Source organism: Petaurus breviceps, unplaced genomic scaffold, assembly GCF_028583685.1.
Source record: "Petaurus breviceps papuanus isolate PSGF00001 unplaced genomic scaffold, PetGlider_PUasm1.0 90383, whole genome shotgun sequence".
Lineage (NCBI taxonomy): Eukaryota > Metazoa > Chordata > Mammalia > Diprotodontia > Petauridae > Petaurus > Petaurus breviceps.
This window is the reverse complement of record NW_027187234.1, coordinates 1,880,375-1,899,067: the sequence shown is the minus strand read 5'-3', so window position 1 is coordinate 1,899,067 and position 18,693 is coordinate 1,880,375. Positions and strand designations below refer to the sequence as shown.

The following is an 18,693-nucleotide window of genomic DNA, read 5'->3' as shown; positions in this document are numbered from 1 at the left end:
ATTTTACCTTTCTGTTGGCACCCCCCTCCATTGCTCTGTTGTAAGACTTAACTGGAACATTGTGCAAAAAGATAACATTTTTCAATGCCACATTGATCTCAGGATATATTTATAGAGAGAGATGTTAGGAGAGTACATTCATTCTAACCTGCTTCATTGAGTGAGTGACTCAAGGTAAAGACCTGTGAAAGTCTGTGAAGATGAAGGTCCTTTTCCTAACCATAGCACTAAGCCTATTCTCTATGCTCCAAGCTCAGGAAGCATCCCCTTCTGAAGAACGATTTGAGGTGAGACTTCATTGGGGGATCTTGTAGATTGGAAAGAGGGATGTATGCAAGCAAAAGGCTGTCATTTGAAAATTAGGGCTCCTCTGGGCTCTTTTTAACCAGGGTCAGTAGTCCTGTAATTATCTTGTTCTGCAGTATACAGCAATTTTAGTGCTATGGATTCTATTAGAAATCTTGGATTAAGTATATGGGGGAAAGTCAATGCAGGAAGTAGATTCCAAGTCAAACATTTCACTGTTTTCATGCTTTAATTTACTCTGTCCAGAATGAACTGGAAATGGAGAATATATTTAAATTAATTTTATCCTTGCTAATGACCATTCACAGCAAGTAATGTTCTTGCATAGAGTTAAGTCTCCAAAGATTCAGCCATTTTTTTCAGTGATTCAGTTTGGGGCTTCATTGCCACATGTTTGCTTCCATTTGGGCCACGTTAAAATTGGGTCACCTTGATAGGTTTGGCTTCTCATGGCTAGTTCACTTCAATCTAATGACTTCCCACAAAACTGTACTTTGTGTACATTGCCTCGAGGTCCACGGTGGTCCCTGGGCAATTGACTTATGCAAGATTTTTGCCTCAGAACTGGAATTCTGTTCAGAGATGGGGATGAAGATCCAAATGATTTGGAGATATTTGTGAAGGGTTGGGTCCCATTTCTCCCTCATTTCTACTCCTTCAATTTCTAGCTACCTATCACAATTCCCTCTAGGGTACATACATTGTAAAGGCCATTGTGGCAGACAATGAATTTCACGGGAAGAAGAAGCCTAAGGGCATGTCACCCTTGAAAATCACCCACCTTAGTGATGGAGCTCTGGAGGCCGAATTTACTATCAAGTAAGTAGACTGCCCACAACTGTCCCATCATCCTGCTCCATCTTTACCTTTCCTATTCTAGAGCTAGAGTCGATCACTTGATATCCTCAGCATATTTAATCTGGCCATACATAGTATATATATTGTATTAGAGTTAGAGGCTCAGAATGTTTAGGTTATAGTTAGAATATATACACACACATACATGTCTGTATAAATGTACACACACAAACATAGATGTATATAAAACTTGGGTTAGCTGTCACAGCAGTGGGTGAAATACAGTATACTCATTGACTAATTTTTTTCTTATTCTCTGTCTAACTCAACATAGCCTCAAGACTCCTCTCAACTTTCCTTATTCCCCTGTGGATGCCTTTGTTCCATGTAGTTCATGACATAAGTAATCTTAGGTTATATACTGTAGCCTACTCATACTGTGCATCTCTCTTCATTTCCTTTGGTGTCACTTGGGTTTGGATTTCTTAGAGATCATGGTGTTCTGTGATCTCAGCTCTATAGCTTGACCCAGAGAATGTTCAGTATTCAAAAGATGGATCCTCAGTTCCATGGTTCTTTTCTGTGAGTGAGAATAATCAGACCACAGGCTGCAAAGCTAATCTGCTTCTGGACATTCTCCTCTGCTTGTCACTTTGAGAACCGGGTCAGGAGTGAAGTAATCAAGGCACCTTTCTAAGTCTGATGATCTATAAACTTCTCTTCCTCTTGTCTCCTGCAAAACCATTTACGTGTGTTCTGTTTTCCAGCAAGCATGGCAGGTGTGAAGAGATAAAATTCAAATTAGAGAAAACAAACCAGCCTGGGCTATTTTCTGTGGGTAAGTGAATCAAACATTCTGTATCAAAGGAATAGCAGTCCAAGATCTGGCCTCCATCAAGGTGGTCTGTCAGGCTCAAACAAAGGTTGGGAATGAAAACTTTCCTTTAGTCTTGGAGTCCAAAGGCTGGGCTTTCTTAACAATATCTAGTGAACTTACATTCATTTTCTTTTTTTTTTTTTTGCTTTTTGGAGGGGGGCAATTGGAGTTAAGTGACTTGCCCAAGGTCACACGGCTAGTTTTTTATTTTGTGTGTGTTGTGTCTGAGGCTGGATTTGAACTCAGGTCCTCCTGACTCCAGGGCCTTTGTTCTATTCACTGCACCACCTAGCCACCCCCCATGCATGGATTTAGTTGATGAGTAGGTTTGTCTGTCTGCAGATGTGACTGACTAAATCCTTGGGTGTGAAGAGCTGGGGTAGCAAAGGCAGGTTAGATAGCTTTTCTTATGATTTGCTTTGGGAAATCACAAGAGTACTTCTTTAACTTCTCTCTTACCGTTAGATAATGGGCAAATGTATTTTCTTAAATACTATTCTTGGGATTCATAAGTCATGTAGAAAAACATGTGGCACAATAAGGTTCATTAACAAATTAAAATGATGACTCTCCAGATTGTTTCTTGGGGGAAAGGGGAAGACATGCAAAGATGCGGCACTGCAGCAGTTTTTTACTTGAGTCCGTGGGCTTAAAGTTTTGTAGAGAAGGGACATATGCAAAAAATAAACCATGTGCATCACTATTTTTTAAATGGATTTTTTCCATTTATATATTGGGGATAATTGAATCTGAATCATTTCTCAGAACCAAGGTCACTGACCTCATGCTGGTGCTTCCCTCATTCAACAAATGTTTATTAACCAACTCCAGTGTTTAGAGCATTGTGCTAGTCATTGAGGAAGGGACAAAATTAAAGTTCAACGTGGTTCTTGTCAAAGGCACAAACACAGACATTCATTTATTCTTGCTTTCTTTGTCACTTTGGACCTGACTTATGATTTCATTGATCTCAAGACTTCCAGAAAGGAATCTCCCTCTATTAAGACAGATTAGCACCTTTTCTGCAAGTTATATTCTTTGAGAATTACTTGAGTGTATTGAGAATTTAAGTGACTTGTTCATGGTAGCCTTGCCAGTGTATGTCAGAGGTCACACTTGAACTCAGGACCAACACACTTGAAGCTTGTTTCCTTGTTCATTACAGCGTACTATCCCTCTAAAGTAGCACAAACTAATTAACTTTCTAGAATTCAATTTCCTTGTCTGTAAAATTAGGCAATAAACTGGGTTTTTTTGGGTACCTTGAGACTCTTAAATATTCAGTCCCAGGCTTCTTTAATTTACAATATTACATGATAAGTGCAATAGAAAGGTGCCATATCAGATCCAAGGGGATGTTGTCCTGGGCACGGTGTTACCCAACTCTTTTTCTTGATTCTTGGATGCTGCTGCTCACTAGGACTGGGGTTCTCCCCAACAGAGTGAGATCCTAAAGCCTGCTGTAGTCTCCTCCCAAAAGATTTTCCAAGAGGATTAGAGATGCTAAAGGTTTATCTCCTCATAATCTCCACAGATGAGGGCAAACGCCAGGTACTCATAGAAAAGACATCTGTGAGGGATCATTGGATTTTGATCTGTAAAGGCGAGATACACGGCATGCACATAAGAGTCGCCAAACTTGTGGGTAAGTAACATGGGATTCTGTGAATCCCTCCAAGAGAAGAGTGTTAAAATGTGGAACAGCTGTTAGAAGCTTGTCACCTGGGTTCCCCCTGCTCTTCAGGCATTCTCAGATTTGGCATCTCCAGAAGTAGCAGGAGGGGATCCATTTTGATACAAACCAAATCCCAGTAAAGAGGCCAGTGGATTCCCTGATGTTTTTTACTCTTTGGAGATTTGATGGCAACACAGGCATTGCTTTGCCAATCACAACCCCAGGCAGCCAATCCTGACTGAAATACTCTTTAATGAGTCTGTAAAAGGCAAACTGATGCTTTGAACAAAACATCAGGAAGAAGTGTGTCTTCATACTTTCCCTCTTTCTTCCATTCCACTTCTGGAGATTTGGGGGCATTAGGGACATTTTGTTTTAGTACATGATTGGGAGATGTAGATGGGTTTTTCAGTAGGTTCGGGAATTGCTTAATTTGGGGAAGGAGGACAATTGTTGGCAGAAGATAACAGTGCTGAACTGCTCACCCACACTTGGTCCTCTCAGTTACCTTTGTGCTTGTAATTTAACTGACCAAGGGGTAAAACTCAAGGATTTTGGTTTTGGGAGGTGACTATAATAGGAATCAGGACCTGAGAGGGATTGAGTCAGAATGAACAGTTATTCATTCTGCCCTCTCTCTGTAGGTCCAGATGCAGAAGAGAACCCACAAGCCTTTGAGGACTATAAGAAGTTTGTTAATCTTACAGGATTTAAAGAAGAAAAAATTGATTTCCCCAGTCAAGTTGGTAATGAGAATGGAGTTGACTCCACTTTGCTGTGCCCTATTCCTCTATCCCCTGTACCTTAAACCCTTCCTTTCCCCTCTTTTCTTGTTCTTCCTTTCCCTTAGAAGCTGTTATACATTAATTTCTTGGGAGACCTTGTATAATTGTTTGAACTCTATGGTAGGAAGTGACTTTTAAAAATCCACTGACATATATCTTTATTTCTGCAGAAAATTGCACTCCAGAACATGAATAAGGTATGTACTCTTTAAAGACTTGTAGAGAATCTTCCAGACTAATCTAAACTACACTTCACCTGGGATTTAAGCATCTTCTTGGTCCAGTTCAACTACAGGAGGATGAACTCCCAAATCATGTCAGAAGGATCCCCATGTTTTACCTATTTCAAATAGGTTTCAGGCTTCTTTGGATGTGTGTCTTAATCTTTTGTCTTCCTGAATATTAGAAATGTTTTGATGCATCTCCACTTATTGTCAGGCATTTCATTCTGAGACTACTGACTCTTGTTTGGTTCTTAGTGGAAGGAGAGAACAGCTGGCTGAAGTGTATTCCATTGGGAGAAGCAGGGTGAAGAGTGATAATTGTGGAGTCAGTAGTTTCAACTACCTTTGTGACCTTGAGAAAGTCCCATCACTTCTCTGGCCTCAGGTTCTTCTTATGCAAAATGAGTGAGGTTGGATTAGATCACTCCTATTATCTCTTCAAGTTTAAATCTAGGATCTTATAATGTTAGCAATCATCATGATTTAATGTATTTGACGGCGGTGATGAAACTGTCCTTTATTCTTCTCCTCCAAGTTTCTCTAAGGGATCTCTTACTTTCTCAAATACATAATTCAGTTGGACAAAAAGTTTATTTGTACACAGGGTGTCAGGAACATTAGTTCAGTAAAATATAAAGTAAGGTTTTCATCTGAGAATGTGGGGTAAAGTGGTACCAAGGAAGTTCTGAAGAAAGATGGAAAGTTTTAGAAGAAACAAGAAGCATTGTGGGGAATGGATTAGTGAGTTAATTAAATAGGCATAAAAGGTATAAAAAGGTACAAAAGGATTACTTGCTGTGGCAAGGGCCCCAATGAGGAGAAATCACCCTGTCCATGGCTTTGTACATGGTAGGTCCTTACTTAGCAGTGGTCTTTCACTTTCTGAGGTCATAAGATTCTAGATTTATAACTTTTCATCTTATTCAGCCCACTCACTTTTTGGTTGTGGTAAACAAAGCCTAGAGAGATCACACAAATTGACCTCTTCAGAAGCAGTGAAGCCCAAATGGGAAACCATTCCCTCTGACTCCAAATCCTTTTCTCTATCTCACTTTTAATGATGCCTTTTTTTGAACCTCTGCCATTTTGTGGCCAGGTTCTGCTAGTCTCTTTTGTACCTTTGTGCAATCCAAAGGACCCATCACTGACTTTCTCTTTGATGTTTTCTAGGACAAGAGGATTCCCTTCAACCTCAGAATCAATGCTATCCAGGAACTCTCAACCATATCTTTAAATGACCAGCTCTTCCTAGTGCCTAGCTACCACATAAACTCCTTAACCTCTTTCTCCCTCTTTTAGTATTTTCTTCAAAGCAAAATAAATATATAAATCATTCTTGGCTCAGTCTCCCTCTGTTTTTGAAATTTCCTAGAGGGCAATGAATAAGAAATGGGTGGCAACTAAATCAGGTACACTTGATCGTACATCTATGGGTCTCCAATTTCCAAACGTTGAGAGAAACTTATATTTTTTATATTATGTAGTCAAACATTCCATCTATTCAATACTCTAAATAGCTGGATGAAAAATGAAATGTAATCTATCTTTATAATGTTAAGTATAGCAACTAATTTAATATTTCACAGCTCCAAACTTGAGCACTTGAAACCCTTAGCAAAGGAGGATTAGCTGAATTTCACTACAAGTTTTTAAGTATAATTTTTCCAAATAGTAAGCTACCCAAATAATAAATCAGCGTTTCCTCCTTACCTTCCTGCTTTTCTGTCTCCTTCATCCCTTCCTAGCTCTCCTTGGAGCATCTTCTCATTGTCAGCTGAATCTTATTGTGCATTTCATGCTGTTTTCTCCTAGGAATTTGTTGTACTGATCATTCTGAGTGCAAAAATTGCTAGTTTTCTTTTTGCAAGAACTTCTTCCTCCCCTCCTCCTATCCAAAAAGTGTCTTGCTTTTCTCTGAGTCAGTTCAATTTTGTAATCAGATCAATTCACTTAAGCCTCCACTTTCTTATGGTCTTTTCTAATCTTCATTCTTATTGAACTCTTTGTGGCCTTTGACACTGTTGATAACCATCTTCTCCAGTTCCCTTCCTACCTATTCAACTGTTTCTTTTCATTATTCTTTGCTGGATCTTTATCGATGTCATGGCAGTTAACTTGAGTATACCTAAAGGCTCTATCCTAGTCTATTTTTTTTTTACCTCTACATTGCTTTTATTGGTGATATTAACTCCTTTGGGTTGGATGATTTCTATCCAGGATCAAGAGCCTGGGTGACTAGGAGAATTGTAGTGCCCTTGACAGAAATTTGGAAGTTTTGAAGGTGGGGAGGGAGAGATGTGTATCACAAAAACCTGGAGAGGAAAGACCTATCAAGGATAAGATTAATATCTTCAGAGAGAACAATTTTAATTGAATAATGACGTTGGAAGCCAGACTTTAGAGGATTAGGAGATGCAGAGGAAAGAAAGTGGAGGCACCTGCTAGAGATATATTTTTCAAAGATTTGAGTCATAAGATGAAGAAGAGATATGTGATGGTACCTACAGGGATGCATGGTTAAGTAATATTTTTTTTTGTAGATGAGGGAAATAGACATATTTGTAGGCAGCAGGGGAGTGGATAGTAGTAGACAGAATGATGTAATTATGGATGATAGACAGGGGAAATCTGCCAAAGGAGATGGGATGGAATGGGATCCTTCACACATGTAGAGGGATTTTCCTTGGCAAGAAGAAAGGTCATCTATTCATGTGAAACAGGAATGAAGGAGGAAATCATGGAAGAAGGAATAAGTGTGATGAGGAGGGAGAAGAGGTAGTGTTTGGTGAATAGACTGAAGTTTTTCAGTAAAATATAAAGTAAGGTTTTCATCTGAGAATGTGGGGTAAAGTGGCACCAAGGAAGATCTGAAGAAAGATAGAAAGTTTTGGAAGAAACAAGAAGCATTGTGGGGAATGGATTAGTGAGTTAATTAAATAGGTATAAAAGGTATAAGGATTACTTGCTGTGGCAAGGGCCCCAATGAGGATATGTATATATATATTTGTAATGGACCCAGTCAGCACAATTTCATGCTTTTCTCCAACTTTTTTCAGTAACACACATATAGGAATGAATGCAATAGATGGTTGGTGTTATTAAAAACTGAATGTTGTCAGGGCAAGATAGACAACATCCTAAAGGAGCAAAATACTTCAGATATGAGGACCATGTAGAATTGGAATGCTTTGCCAAGGAATTGAAATGAGGAAGGGAGAAGAATATAGGTCATGCAAAGGTGATGGCCTGGGAAAGAACCAAAGGGTAGAGGGATTGGAAGTCTTGGTAAAGATGAACAATGTTAGATTTTTTAAGGCAGAGATGCAATAACAACAGATTATGCTCAGATAAGGGGATTTAAGAATTCATAAATGTGGAAATAGTGCATTTGTGGGTGATGGTACAAGTAAGGGTATGGCCTTCTTTGTGTGTGGCTGTGTTGTGATAGAGCAGTAGGTTATGTGAAATGCATTAATTTGAGGGACTGTGAGATTAGATTGTTTCAGGGAATATGAGTATGTATATTGAAGTCCAATAGAACAAATATAGGGGTTAAGGAGGAGAGAAAGATTGTGGGCCTGAACTGAACTCACTGAGGAGAGGATCTTGGATATTAGTAGAGAAGTACTAACAAAGGAGTGATTGAGAGGCAAACATGGATTGAGTGAACCTCAAAGGAAGAGAGGTTACTGCATAATAGAGGTAGAGGAAGAAGCTCCAATCAGCAGCGAGGAGTAATGAGTATTTCAATTTCCCCACCTGAAGCAGTACATCAGGGGGTATGAGCAAAAGTGCAAATGGTGCTTTCAGTGTAATATTGTCTTTACTGTATAGATTGTTCTCCTGAATCTGCCCACATCCCTGAATCATCTCATAGGAGCCTTCCCAGTTTCCCTAAAACCTTCCCCCTCATCTGGTGCTCAGTTTTTCCTCTTCTAGCAGTGGGCAGGAGACCACCTGATGGAATGGTGTTCTCTCTCTTTACTGAAAAAGTGGGAAACTAGTGAGTGACAGGACACTGGAAACCACGAAAGAGATGTGGTGTGATAGAATGAATCCCTCTCCCCTTACCAAATAGGCAGGAAAATGGCACTATAGAAAGTCATTCTTCCTTTTTTTGCAAAAGGCTATCAACCAGACAAGAAACCTGGTATGATGAAATGTCATTTCTCTTCTTCTCCATGGAGGCTGAAGATAGTACAATGGATTGGAATCATTTCCTCTCACCAGAAACTAAAGAAAGTAGTGTGGTGGAATCTTCTCCCCTTTCCTCATAGGAAAGGAAGGAGACTTATTTATGATGGAATATCCTTCTTCTTCTTGCAGGAGGCTGGAGACCAGCCATGAGACCCGAAGTGATGCAATAGCACCTTCTCCCTTCACCAAAAAGGCAGGAGACCAGCTCCATGGAATGCTGTTTCTCTTTTAAAGGACATACAATTATTCTAACATAACCTTTGGCCATATCATATCTGGACCTCATGGGTTTCTTACCCTTTGTTGAACAGATACTTTGACTATGCTCCTAATTCTTAATCCTCTCATTTTCTAACTTTCTTTGCTTCCCTTTAATCTACCAAACTCTGAAATTGATCTTACCACCTCTATTAATACCCTCCTTTTTTCTGTATTCTCTGTTTCTGGTCATTGGCTCTACTAACAAATGTATCTGCCTATGTTCTTTTTGTCCCATTGAAATCCTTGAATAAAGACCTCTTGTACTGCCCTCATTTATTGGTGCCTTAGTCTTGGTGTTTTAGGGGAGATGGGCGATAGCTCTTCAAGATCAGCAAAAGTAAAGATTAAATTGGAGGTGGTATGTTTGAGAGACATTCCTGTGATCATTCTGAATACATGGGACAGATCATATTGGAAGCAGTGGATGTCCAAGTAGAGGTCTCATATAAGATCCAAGGAAATGGTAGCCTTGCTAAATGGTTCACACAGCTGTGGTTCATGATTCTTGGATGCTGGTTACTTACCAAGAAAGTACAATTCCTGCCAGAGTGAGATTCTCATCTGCCCCAGTCTTTCCAATAGGTATTTAAAAAGGTGATTAAGTATGCTGAAAGTATATCTTCTCACTGCTCCTATATAGACTGGGGTACAGAGAAGAGAAATTTGTGAAGGATCATTGAATTATTTTCTATTAAAGCAGTCTCTACAACAAGAAAAGGAAAATGTTCAAACTTGTAGGTAAGTAGTATGCAAAGTTGTGAATCCCAGTAAGAGAACAGAGGATGTTTTTGTGGGGGTTTCTGTTAGACTCTGTTCACTTGGAGAACCTCTGCCTTAAGGGCATTCCTAGATCTAGCATCTCTGGAAGCAGTGGGAGGGGATCAGTTTTGCATTTGACATAAATCAAAGCTTTGTACAATAGATAATGGATTCCATAAATTACCTCAAAGCTTTTGTTAGCTAGAAGCCTGCTGGTAACATGGATATTGCTAAGCAATCACATTCCCAGGTTGCAGACACTGACTGAAGTCCTCCTTAGTGAATCATCAGCAAGAAGCAGAGCCTTGTTGAGAACAAAGCAGGAGAAATGGAAGACAGGAGTGCACATATGTCCTTATGCATAATCTATTCCCTTTCTCCACCATCATTCTGAAGATTTGGGGGCACTAGGGTTATTTTATTTTAGTGTTTAGTTGGGAAATCTATGTAGGCTTTTTTTGGTTGTTGTTTCTGTAGAGGTGAAGGTTTGAGGAGTGTTTGCAGTGAGGGGAGGAAGAAGAGGCAGAAGATAAGGTGGCTGAACTGTTCGATTATCTCTAAGCCCTCCGCTGGGATCCCTTAAACTCCCAATTTAACTTACCAAGGAACAAAACCCAGGGTCTTTCACAGGAGGAGATGACAGAGACAGGGATCAGAGAAGTATTATGTCCAACCTAACAATAATTAATGCTGGCATTTCTCTGTGGATCCAGATACAGATGAGAACCCAGAACCCATGCAGGATTATAAGGAATTTGTATAGGAGATAGGACTTGATAAAATTAGTATCATCATTCCAACAAAAACAGGTAGCAAGAATGGGGTTTGACTCTACAGTACCCTGTCCCTCCATCCTCTCCATTCCAAACCCTTCTCTCTTCCCTCTCTTTTCTCATTCTTTCCTTTCCTTTAAAGCAGTTTTTTTTATTAACTTCTTAGAAGACCATATTTAATTACTTAAACTGTCCAACTAGTGAGCTCCATTGTAGGAAATGCTTTGACAAATACACTCACATGTGTCTTTGCTTTTGTAGAGACCTGTACCCCCAAATATGCTGAAGACAGGTACTCTCTAGAGAATTTCAGAGCAGAGATATCAAACTCAGGGAAAGGCTTCTTGTAGAAGGTTAGATCTTATTTAGCACTCTAAGGACACTAAAGAGGTCAAGAGATATAGATGAGGAGGGAGAGCATTCTAGGTATGGGGGAGCAGATGATGCAAATGTATGGAATATCTTGTTGAAGGAACAGCAAGAAGGCCAGCGTCACTGGGTGCAAAGTATATGAGTGATTAGAGAAGGAGAGTAAAGTGTAAGACTGGAAAAGAATAGAAGGGGGAAAGGTCATGAATCCTAAGCAGAGGATTTTATATTTGATCCTGAAGGTGATAAGGATCTACTGGAGTTTGTTGAATAGATGAGTGACATTATCAGATATCTAATTTAGGAATAACAGTTTGACAGCAGAGTAGAAAATGGATTGGAGTGAGAAGATGTGAATCAGGGAAACCAATGGGAAGGCTATTGTAGTAATCTAGCATGAGGTGATGAAGACTAGCACCAGGATGGTGAAAGTGTCAGAAAAAAGGGGACATATATGAGAGATGTTATAAAGTGAGAATTGACAAGACTTGGCAACATATTGGATGTGAGGGTGGTGAGAGTGAAGAGTCAAGGATAAGTCTTTGGTTCAAGCCTCAGAGACTTGGAGAATGGTGTTAACCTTGACAGTGATATTGAAGTGTTAGGAAGAGGAGAGTTTTTTTTTTTAGAAATAGAGTCAGTTTAATTTTGGACACGATGAGTTTATGATGTCTAAAGGATATCCAGTTTGAGATGTCCAATCATTGATAACTTTGGAAAGAGCAGTTTTCGTTGAATTATTACAATGGAAGGAAATCTGGTTGTAGAAAGTTAAAAAGAATGAGAGGAAAGGAAATGGAGGCACCAGTTGTAAATGGACTTCTTAAGGGTTTTAGCCACAAAAGGGAAGAAAGATACAGGAAAATAGTGAGCAGAGATTCATGGAACAAGTGAGAGTATTTTTGAGGATAGTGAAGATTTGACTGTGTTTTAGGCAGTAGGGAAGCATCCAGTAAAGGAAAGATTGAAGATTAGTGAAGGAATAGGGTTGATATAAGGAGAAATGTGCTAGAAAAGATGGGATGGGAAAAGAGAGGATGGAATGAGACCACTTGTGCATAGAGAAAGGTTTTACCTTGGCAAGGAAAAGGGTCATCTATTCATGTGAGATGGTGACAGAAGGCATGTGGGTCATGGGAGATGATAAAAGCAGGGATATGAGAGAGTTCTTGGCCCAGTTTTTTTTCAGTGAAATATGAGACAAAATTCTCAGCTGAGAGGGTAAAGGGAAGGGACAACTATGTAATGTTTGAGGAGGGAAGAAAGTGTCTGGACAAGGTATTTAGAAAGTGAAATAATGAATCAATCAGGAAGACATGAAAGGATTGCTTTATTGCAAGTTAGGGCCATGTCATGATTGTGTAACATAAATTTGTGGTGGACAGAGTCAATACAGTTTCATGATTTTCTCAAGCTTTGTTCAATGGTATGTGAGTTGCAGTGAAGACATCAGATGGCATTGGTAATCCAAAGCTGAAACTTGGCAGGGCAAGAATGTTGACAAGGGAACAGTGTAGAGTTAAACTGGTTTAACAAGTCATCAGGATGGGGAAAGGAGAAGAGTATAATCAGTGCAGGTGTGATGGTCTAGGGAAGAACTGAGGAGTGAAAGGTTTGGAGGTCCTGGTGAGGATGAAGGATTTCATCAAATTGTGATGAGGAAACTTCAGAGTTTATAAACATAGAAGTAGAACACCTGTGGGCAATGGTCAACTCAAGGTTATGACTACCTCTGTCTGTAGCTGAGGTGAGATGGAGGGGTAGATCATGTGAAATGAGCACTTTTAAGAACTATGAGGTTAGAATGTTTTAGGAAATATGTATTTTGAAGTCCCCTGGGACAGACATTTGGGAAGCAAGAAATATTGTGAGTTAGGCACTGATTCCATAGTAAATCCAAATTATGTGAAGCTCAAAGCAGTTTACTGAATAACTAAGGTAGAGTGAGAGCCTTGAATTAGCAATGGGGACAAGGTGTATTCCAACTGCCACCCCTGAATCAGTGAATAAGAAGGTGATTGTGCTTACATTGCAACATTGTTTTTTACAGTGTTGTTACTACACAAAATTTTCTTTTGAATTTGCCTGCAACAATTCATACAAGTCTTCTGAGGTTTTTCCAAAACCACTACCATCACCATTTCTTACAGCATTTTAGTATTCTATTACATGTATATAAGGCATGTGGCCTTCTAGGTCCTTGGGTGCAGCCTTTTGACTGAGTACAAGTTTTACAGAAGAAATCCTTCCATTAAGGGGATTTGTTCTGTGAAGTTTAAATTCAGTCAAAGGGCTTTGAGGTCACAGGTTCTCCACCATTGTCCCTAACTGATGGGCACCTCCACTCAGGTTCCAGTTCTTCGATGTCACAAAAGAGCTGCTATTTTCAAATATTTTCCTCTTTATTTGATCTCTTATAATATAGATCTAGTAATGATATCACTGGTGCTCAGTTTAGTAACTTTTTGGGGCATAGTTCCATACTTCTTTCCATAATGGCTAGACCCATTGATGGTTCTACCTATAGTCCATTAATGTATCTTGATTTTGCCATAGTCCCTTCAGTATTTGTTATTTTCTTTCTTTTTTTGTTGTTAGCTTTGCCCATCTGATGATAGTGGAGTAGAACCTCAAAGTTGCTTTAATTTATTTGATAACTTGGATTTCTTCCTTTGAAAATAGTTCCATTTCCCAAACCTATTTATTAACTGTACAATGGTATGTAGTCTTATTAATTTTAGTCAGCTTTCTATATATCTTGGAAATGAGACCTTTATTAGAGAATTTTGTTACAAAGGTTCTGCCCTCCCCACCCTTCACTTACCTGCATGCCTTTAAATTTTAACTGCATTGCTTTTGTTCCTGAAAAAAAAACTTTTAAATTTTATATAAAGTTTATTGCCCATTTTATTTTTGTGATCATCTTTGAGTTTTGTTTAGTCATGAACTAAACATAACATCTAAACCATAGATTTGGAAGATATTTTTTCTTCTTGCTCCTCTAATGTGTTTGTGATGCCACCCTTTATATCTAAGTCATGTACCCATTTAGAGCTTATTTTGGTATATGATATTTTGGTATATATCTACTTTCTGTCAAGTTTGTTTCTAGGCCCCTCAGCAGTTTTTGTTAAATAGTTAATTTTTTATTACAATAGCTTATTACAATTTTAAGTTTGTCAAAAATTAGATTATTGGGTTCATTCTTCTGTATATTATTTATCAAATTTATCAAATCAGTTGCACCAATTTACCTCTTTAATTCTTAACCAATACCAAATTGATTTTTTTTTTGTGATGACTATATTATAATACAATTTGAAATATGGTATGCTAAGGTCTCTTCCTTCTGTGTTTTTCAGTAATTTCCTTAAGCTTCTTGATGTTATGTTCCTTTAGATTAATTTTATAGGCTTCTCTTTGTTCTGAGCTCCTTTCCTTGGTTAATACACTGCAAGCTTCAGACTGGGCTTCAGGTTATATCTGAGTTCCTTCTTCAGTCTCAGGGTCAGAGGCATACAACTACTACTTTCTTGTTTCTAATCGTTGGCTCATTACCTAGTTTGAGTTTGAAACTACTCCTTTTCCTGGTCAACCACCCTAAGCACTTCCTTCTCAGTCTGCACTGGGTCTATAACCCAGATCTGAGGTGAGAATGACAAAGTTGCCAGTTGACACCTGCTCTTGTTTTCTGAATGGTGTCAGACCTCTTGGTGCTGGATCTGGGACTTCTCCCTTCCTCCAGCCCACAGTCACAGACCTTTATTCAGTATCTCGGCTGGAAGAGTCCACTCCTTACACTAGACTTTATCCCTTGAAATCTGCAGACCTCTCTATCTCCCTATGCTAAACCGGCCTGGAAAAATGACTCACTGTTTTTTTTTTCTTAGATTTCCACATCAGAACTCAGTATGATGTGGTCATTGTGGTGTAGTTAGAGGCATTTTCTAAGTCTTTGTGGTGTATTTAGTGGGATTCTACCACCGTGACTAGTCTGCAAACTGTTCTTCTGTTCTCTAGATGAATTAATGACAAACACTTTTTATTACAGTGGCCCTTAATAAGGAACTGAGCAAATGTGTTACCCCCTTTTACTGACAATCTACTCCTTTAAGCCAGAGAGTATTCAAGTTCCTTAGATATGTCAACAGCAAAAGATTCTTCATTATTTAAATAGCTCCAAGACTCTTCTTACAGTGAAGCACAGCTCAAAGGAAAAGAGGCAAAAAGTTTATTTTTCACCCTGTTTCTCTTCCCTCAATCAGAGAGGATAGTAGATGGCAACAAATGGATTTCTGAGAGATTCCCCCTTTCTCAGACTGCAGGGAACCTTATTGTTGTCATTCAGTCATGTCTGACTCTACCTGACCCCGTGGATAAAGTTCATGGGGTTTTCTTAGATACTGGAATGGTTTGCCATTTCCTTCTCTAATGTGTCCCCATTTTACAATTGATGAACTCAGGCAAACAGGGTTAAATGACTTGTCCATGGTCACACAACTAATAAGTGTCTAAGGCTGGATTTGAACTCAGATACTCCAGGTCCAGATTTCTATGTATTGCACTACCTAGCTGCCCTTGCAGTGACACTAGGGAGCAATAAGCAGTAGGATCTCTTCACTGAGAACAGAATTCGGTTTGATACCAGTAAGTTTCTAGTAGTTGCTCCCCATTGTTGTTCTGTACATCAGCAAAGCAATTGAGTTACTGATTTTAGCTGGAAGTTTCTTCTGTTTTCTGTCCCCATCTTCCCAAGCTCAGTTTATTTGCTTTTTTTTCTTAAAGCTTTTTCTCAACAACCTCTAATTTCACAAATTATAACCTCCTTGTAGTCATCAGCTCACCTTTACTTTATGAGGTAAAACTCAAAAAAAAAAAGACATGCGATCTTCCCACAGTTCCTTGCTATTTGATTGATGATTTTAGAAGTTATAATAGCTAGTATTTATATAGTCCTATAAAATCTGCAAAGAGTTTTGCAGCATTATCTCATTTTTGTACTTAAAATAACCCTGGGAGGTAAATTCCAATATTATCCCTACTTTTTCAGTTGAGGAAACTGAAGTAGACAGAGGATGTGACTTGCCCAGGGTCACACAACTTGAGATTGATGCTTGAGACTGGATTTGAACTCAGAATTTCCTGACTCCAGCTCTGGAACTCTATCTCCTGCCATCTAACTGCCTCTAATATTAAAAACTTTAAGAACCATAACATGCCTATGAACTGATGGACCACAGTATAGTATAGCCATAGTTGCTTCAGTCATTGATCAGCCTGTAAATATGATCTCTCACTACATTCATCAGAAAGGCAGTTCTCTAAATGTTCTTCAGAGCAGTTCTGTGTCTTTCCTTTACATTTTATCTGAGAGACAGTCTTATAATGGGGGCACTTTGTCAGCTTTCCTTATAAAATGTTCCTTCTCTACTCCTTGCTGCCAGCAAACTATTCACATATGAAAGGGGACTTAACTTACATAAGAAAAAATTGGTCAAGTTTGCAATTGATAGTGATCCTCAAATAAACGTTTTGTTTTTTAGTTTTAAAGAAGGTAATCAAGTATCTTTGGAGGTTCCCTTGAACCCTACGCTCAGCAGTAAAATTCAACCCAAATACTGAATTGCTATCTCTCCCCTCAGTGCTCACACACTAGAAGTCAATTCAAAATAAGTCCATGACCCTTGGGTACAGTCCAGGAGTTTTATCTTTTTGGTAAATCAGCAAAAAACGTGTTCTCCTGGATGTTGGAGTTAGGGGAGGTCTTTGAATAAAACTCACCTTAAGCAAGAAGCAAATGCTACTTCTCTCCTACTGGAAGATGTGTCTGATCAAAAAAGGCTCCAAGTCTTTGGACATATATCTACACTACTGACTCAGAATGGTTAGATCTGCCCCCTTTCCTAGAGGAATAAAGGGGATAGTAAGGTAGAGATAGTAAGAAAGGTTGAGTAATCCATGAGTCCATTTCTGATATGAAATGAATTCTACCAGTCCCTACCAATTACACCTTATATAGCCTAGTCTTTTTTTTTTTTGGAGGGGGGAAGGCAGGGCAATTGGGGTTAAATGACTTGCCCAAGGTCACACAAGTGTTAAGTGTCTGAGGTCGGTGTTAAGTGTCTGAGGTAGGATTTGACTCAGGTCCTCCTGACTCCAGGGCTGGTGCTCTGCTCACCGTACCACCTAGCCGCCCCATATCTAGCCTAGTCTTGACTGATGAATTCAAAGGTACCTTGGCCTGCAGAGCCTGGAATGGTGTATTGGTAAAAGGCTCCAACTCTTTTTTGCTTACCTCCTTACAAAACCTAATAGGTCACTGAGGGCCACATAGTCTAAATGGAGATGATTGCCTGGGTCATAGCTAGGTATATTGCTTTATTTCTTAGAATCAGACCAAGACTATGACCCAAGAGTTGCAGTGAGGCAGAAATACACGACTTTTTGCGTACTTTTTTGCGTGAATTTTCCACTGGTGGCCTGTGTGCTATTAATAAACATACAATTGAATAAGAGGTAATTATGATATTTTCTATTTCTTGACATCCAGAACAGGAAGAATACACATATCAGGAGGTTACTCAGGCCCTTCCTTGCTACCTTACTGCTCAATCATCCCCTTCATGGACTGGGCAGGGCTTATCATTTCCTGTCATCTTTTTGATGAGTATGAAATCAACGATTTCAATATCACAATCTGTGCTCCTGTGGACGTGGCAAAGATAGGTCAGCCTCTCCTCACAAAGATGCAATTGTTATGATCAACAACATCAGTCCAAACAACCTTAGTTCACTCTGAGTCTCAGGCAAAAAGTACATATACAACTTGGACAATTACAAGGGTTCCAAGAAAGAAGATAACTTCAGTTAAACATTTAGGAGGGTGATGATGCCAAGTCCAAGAGACTTTCTGAGAGAAACTAGGCAAGTTATTTGAACACTGTGTGCCTTCATTTCTTTTCTGGCAAATGGAGATAATTTTATAAGATCTGTTGATATCACAATGCTGTTACGAGAGAGTAGGTAGGAAAATGATTGGAAAAGTTAAAAGTCTTATGCAAATGAATGATGAAAGGCTTTTTTCAACTTTGAGTGAATAAAAGAAATGAGACTTAAATTCAGATTTTTTGAATTTTCCTTGCCCAGAGTTTTTGTTGTTATATGTATACGAGACTAGAGGGAGGTCTTCAATGGCACCTGAAAAGTCTTGCAAAATGTGCCCGCAAATGTGAGTAGGTGGAGCTGGGGAGGCTGTGAGATTGGACTGAAGTTGTTGGTTACTCAAAATAAAGAAGTATTGAAAACTTCCTATTCTGATTATAATCTCCTTCCCGGCAATAAACATATCAATTATTAGAATCCACGGAGGATACAGACATTAAAAATAGCTTTTGTTCTTAGATGATTTTTTTCTATATTGTCATCCAAAATTCAGAAAGATGCAGTGTTTCCAAAAATAATAATTCATTATTTCCCCCTTCTCTTTCCTCCCAATGTCCTATCATCATATGACAGCCTGATCATTATGCTTAAGGCTGATAAGTCTTCAGTGTCACAATCAGCCCAGGAAATATAAAGAGGCAGTTGGTAGGAGAGAGGCCCAGACATTCTAACCAGCTTCATTGGGTGAGTCACTAAGGAGAAGAAGCTCCTATAAACATTTGTCAAG

General features: G+C 39.0%; 1 protein-coding gene across 1 annotated transcript; it reads left to right on the top strand.

Annotated features, from left to right (window-relative positions):
* The first annotated feature begins 200 nt into the window (after positions 1–200).
* Positions 201–9,094, top strand: LOC138177297 (late lactation protein B-like). The gene is made up of 6 exons (XM_069108406.1): positions 201–287; positions 998–1,125; positions 1,872–1,942; positions 3,516–3,626; positions 4,301–4,402; positions 8,943–9,094. Exons 1-6 carry the CDS (start codon positions 201–203, stop codon positions 9,092–9,094), a joined length of 651 nt encoding a protein of 216 aa, XP_068964507.1.
* Positions 9,095–18,693: the final 9,599 nt, after the last annotated feature.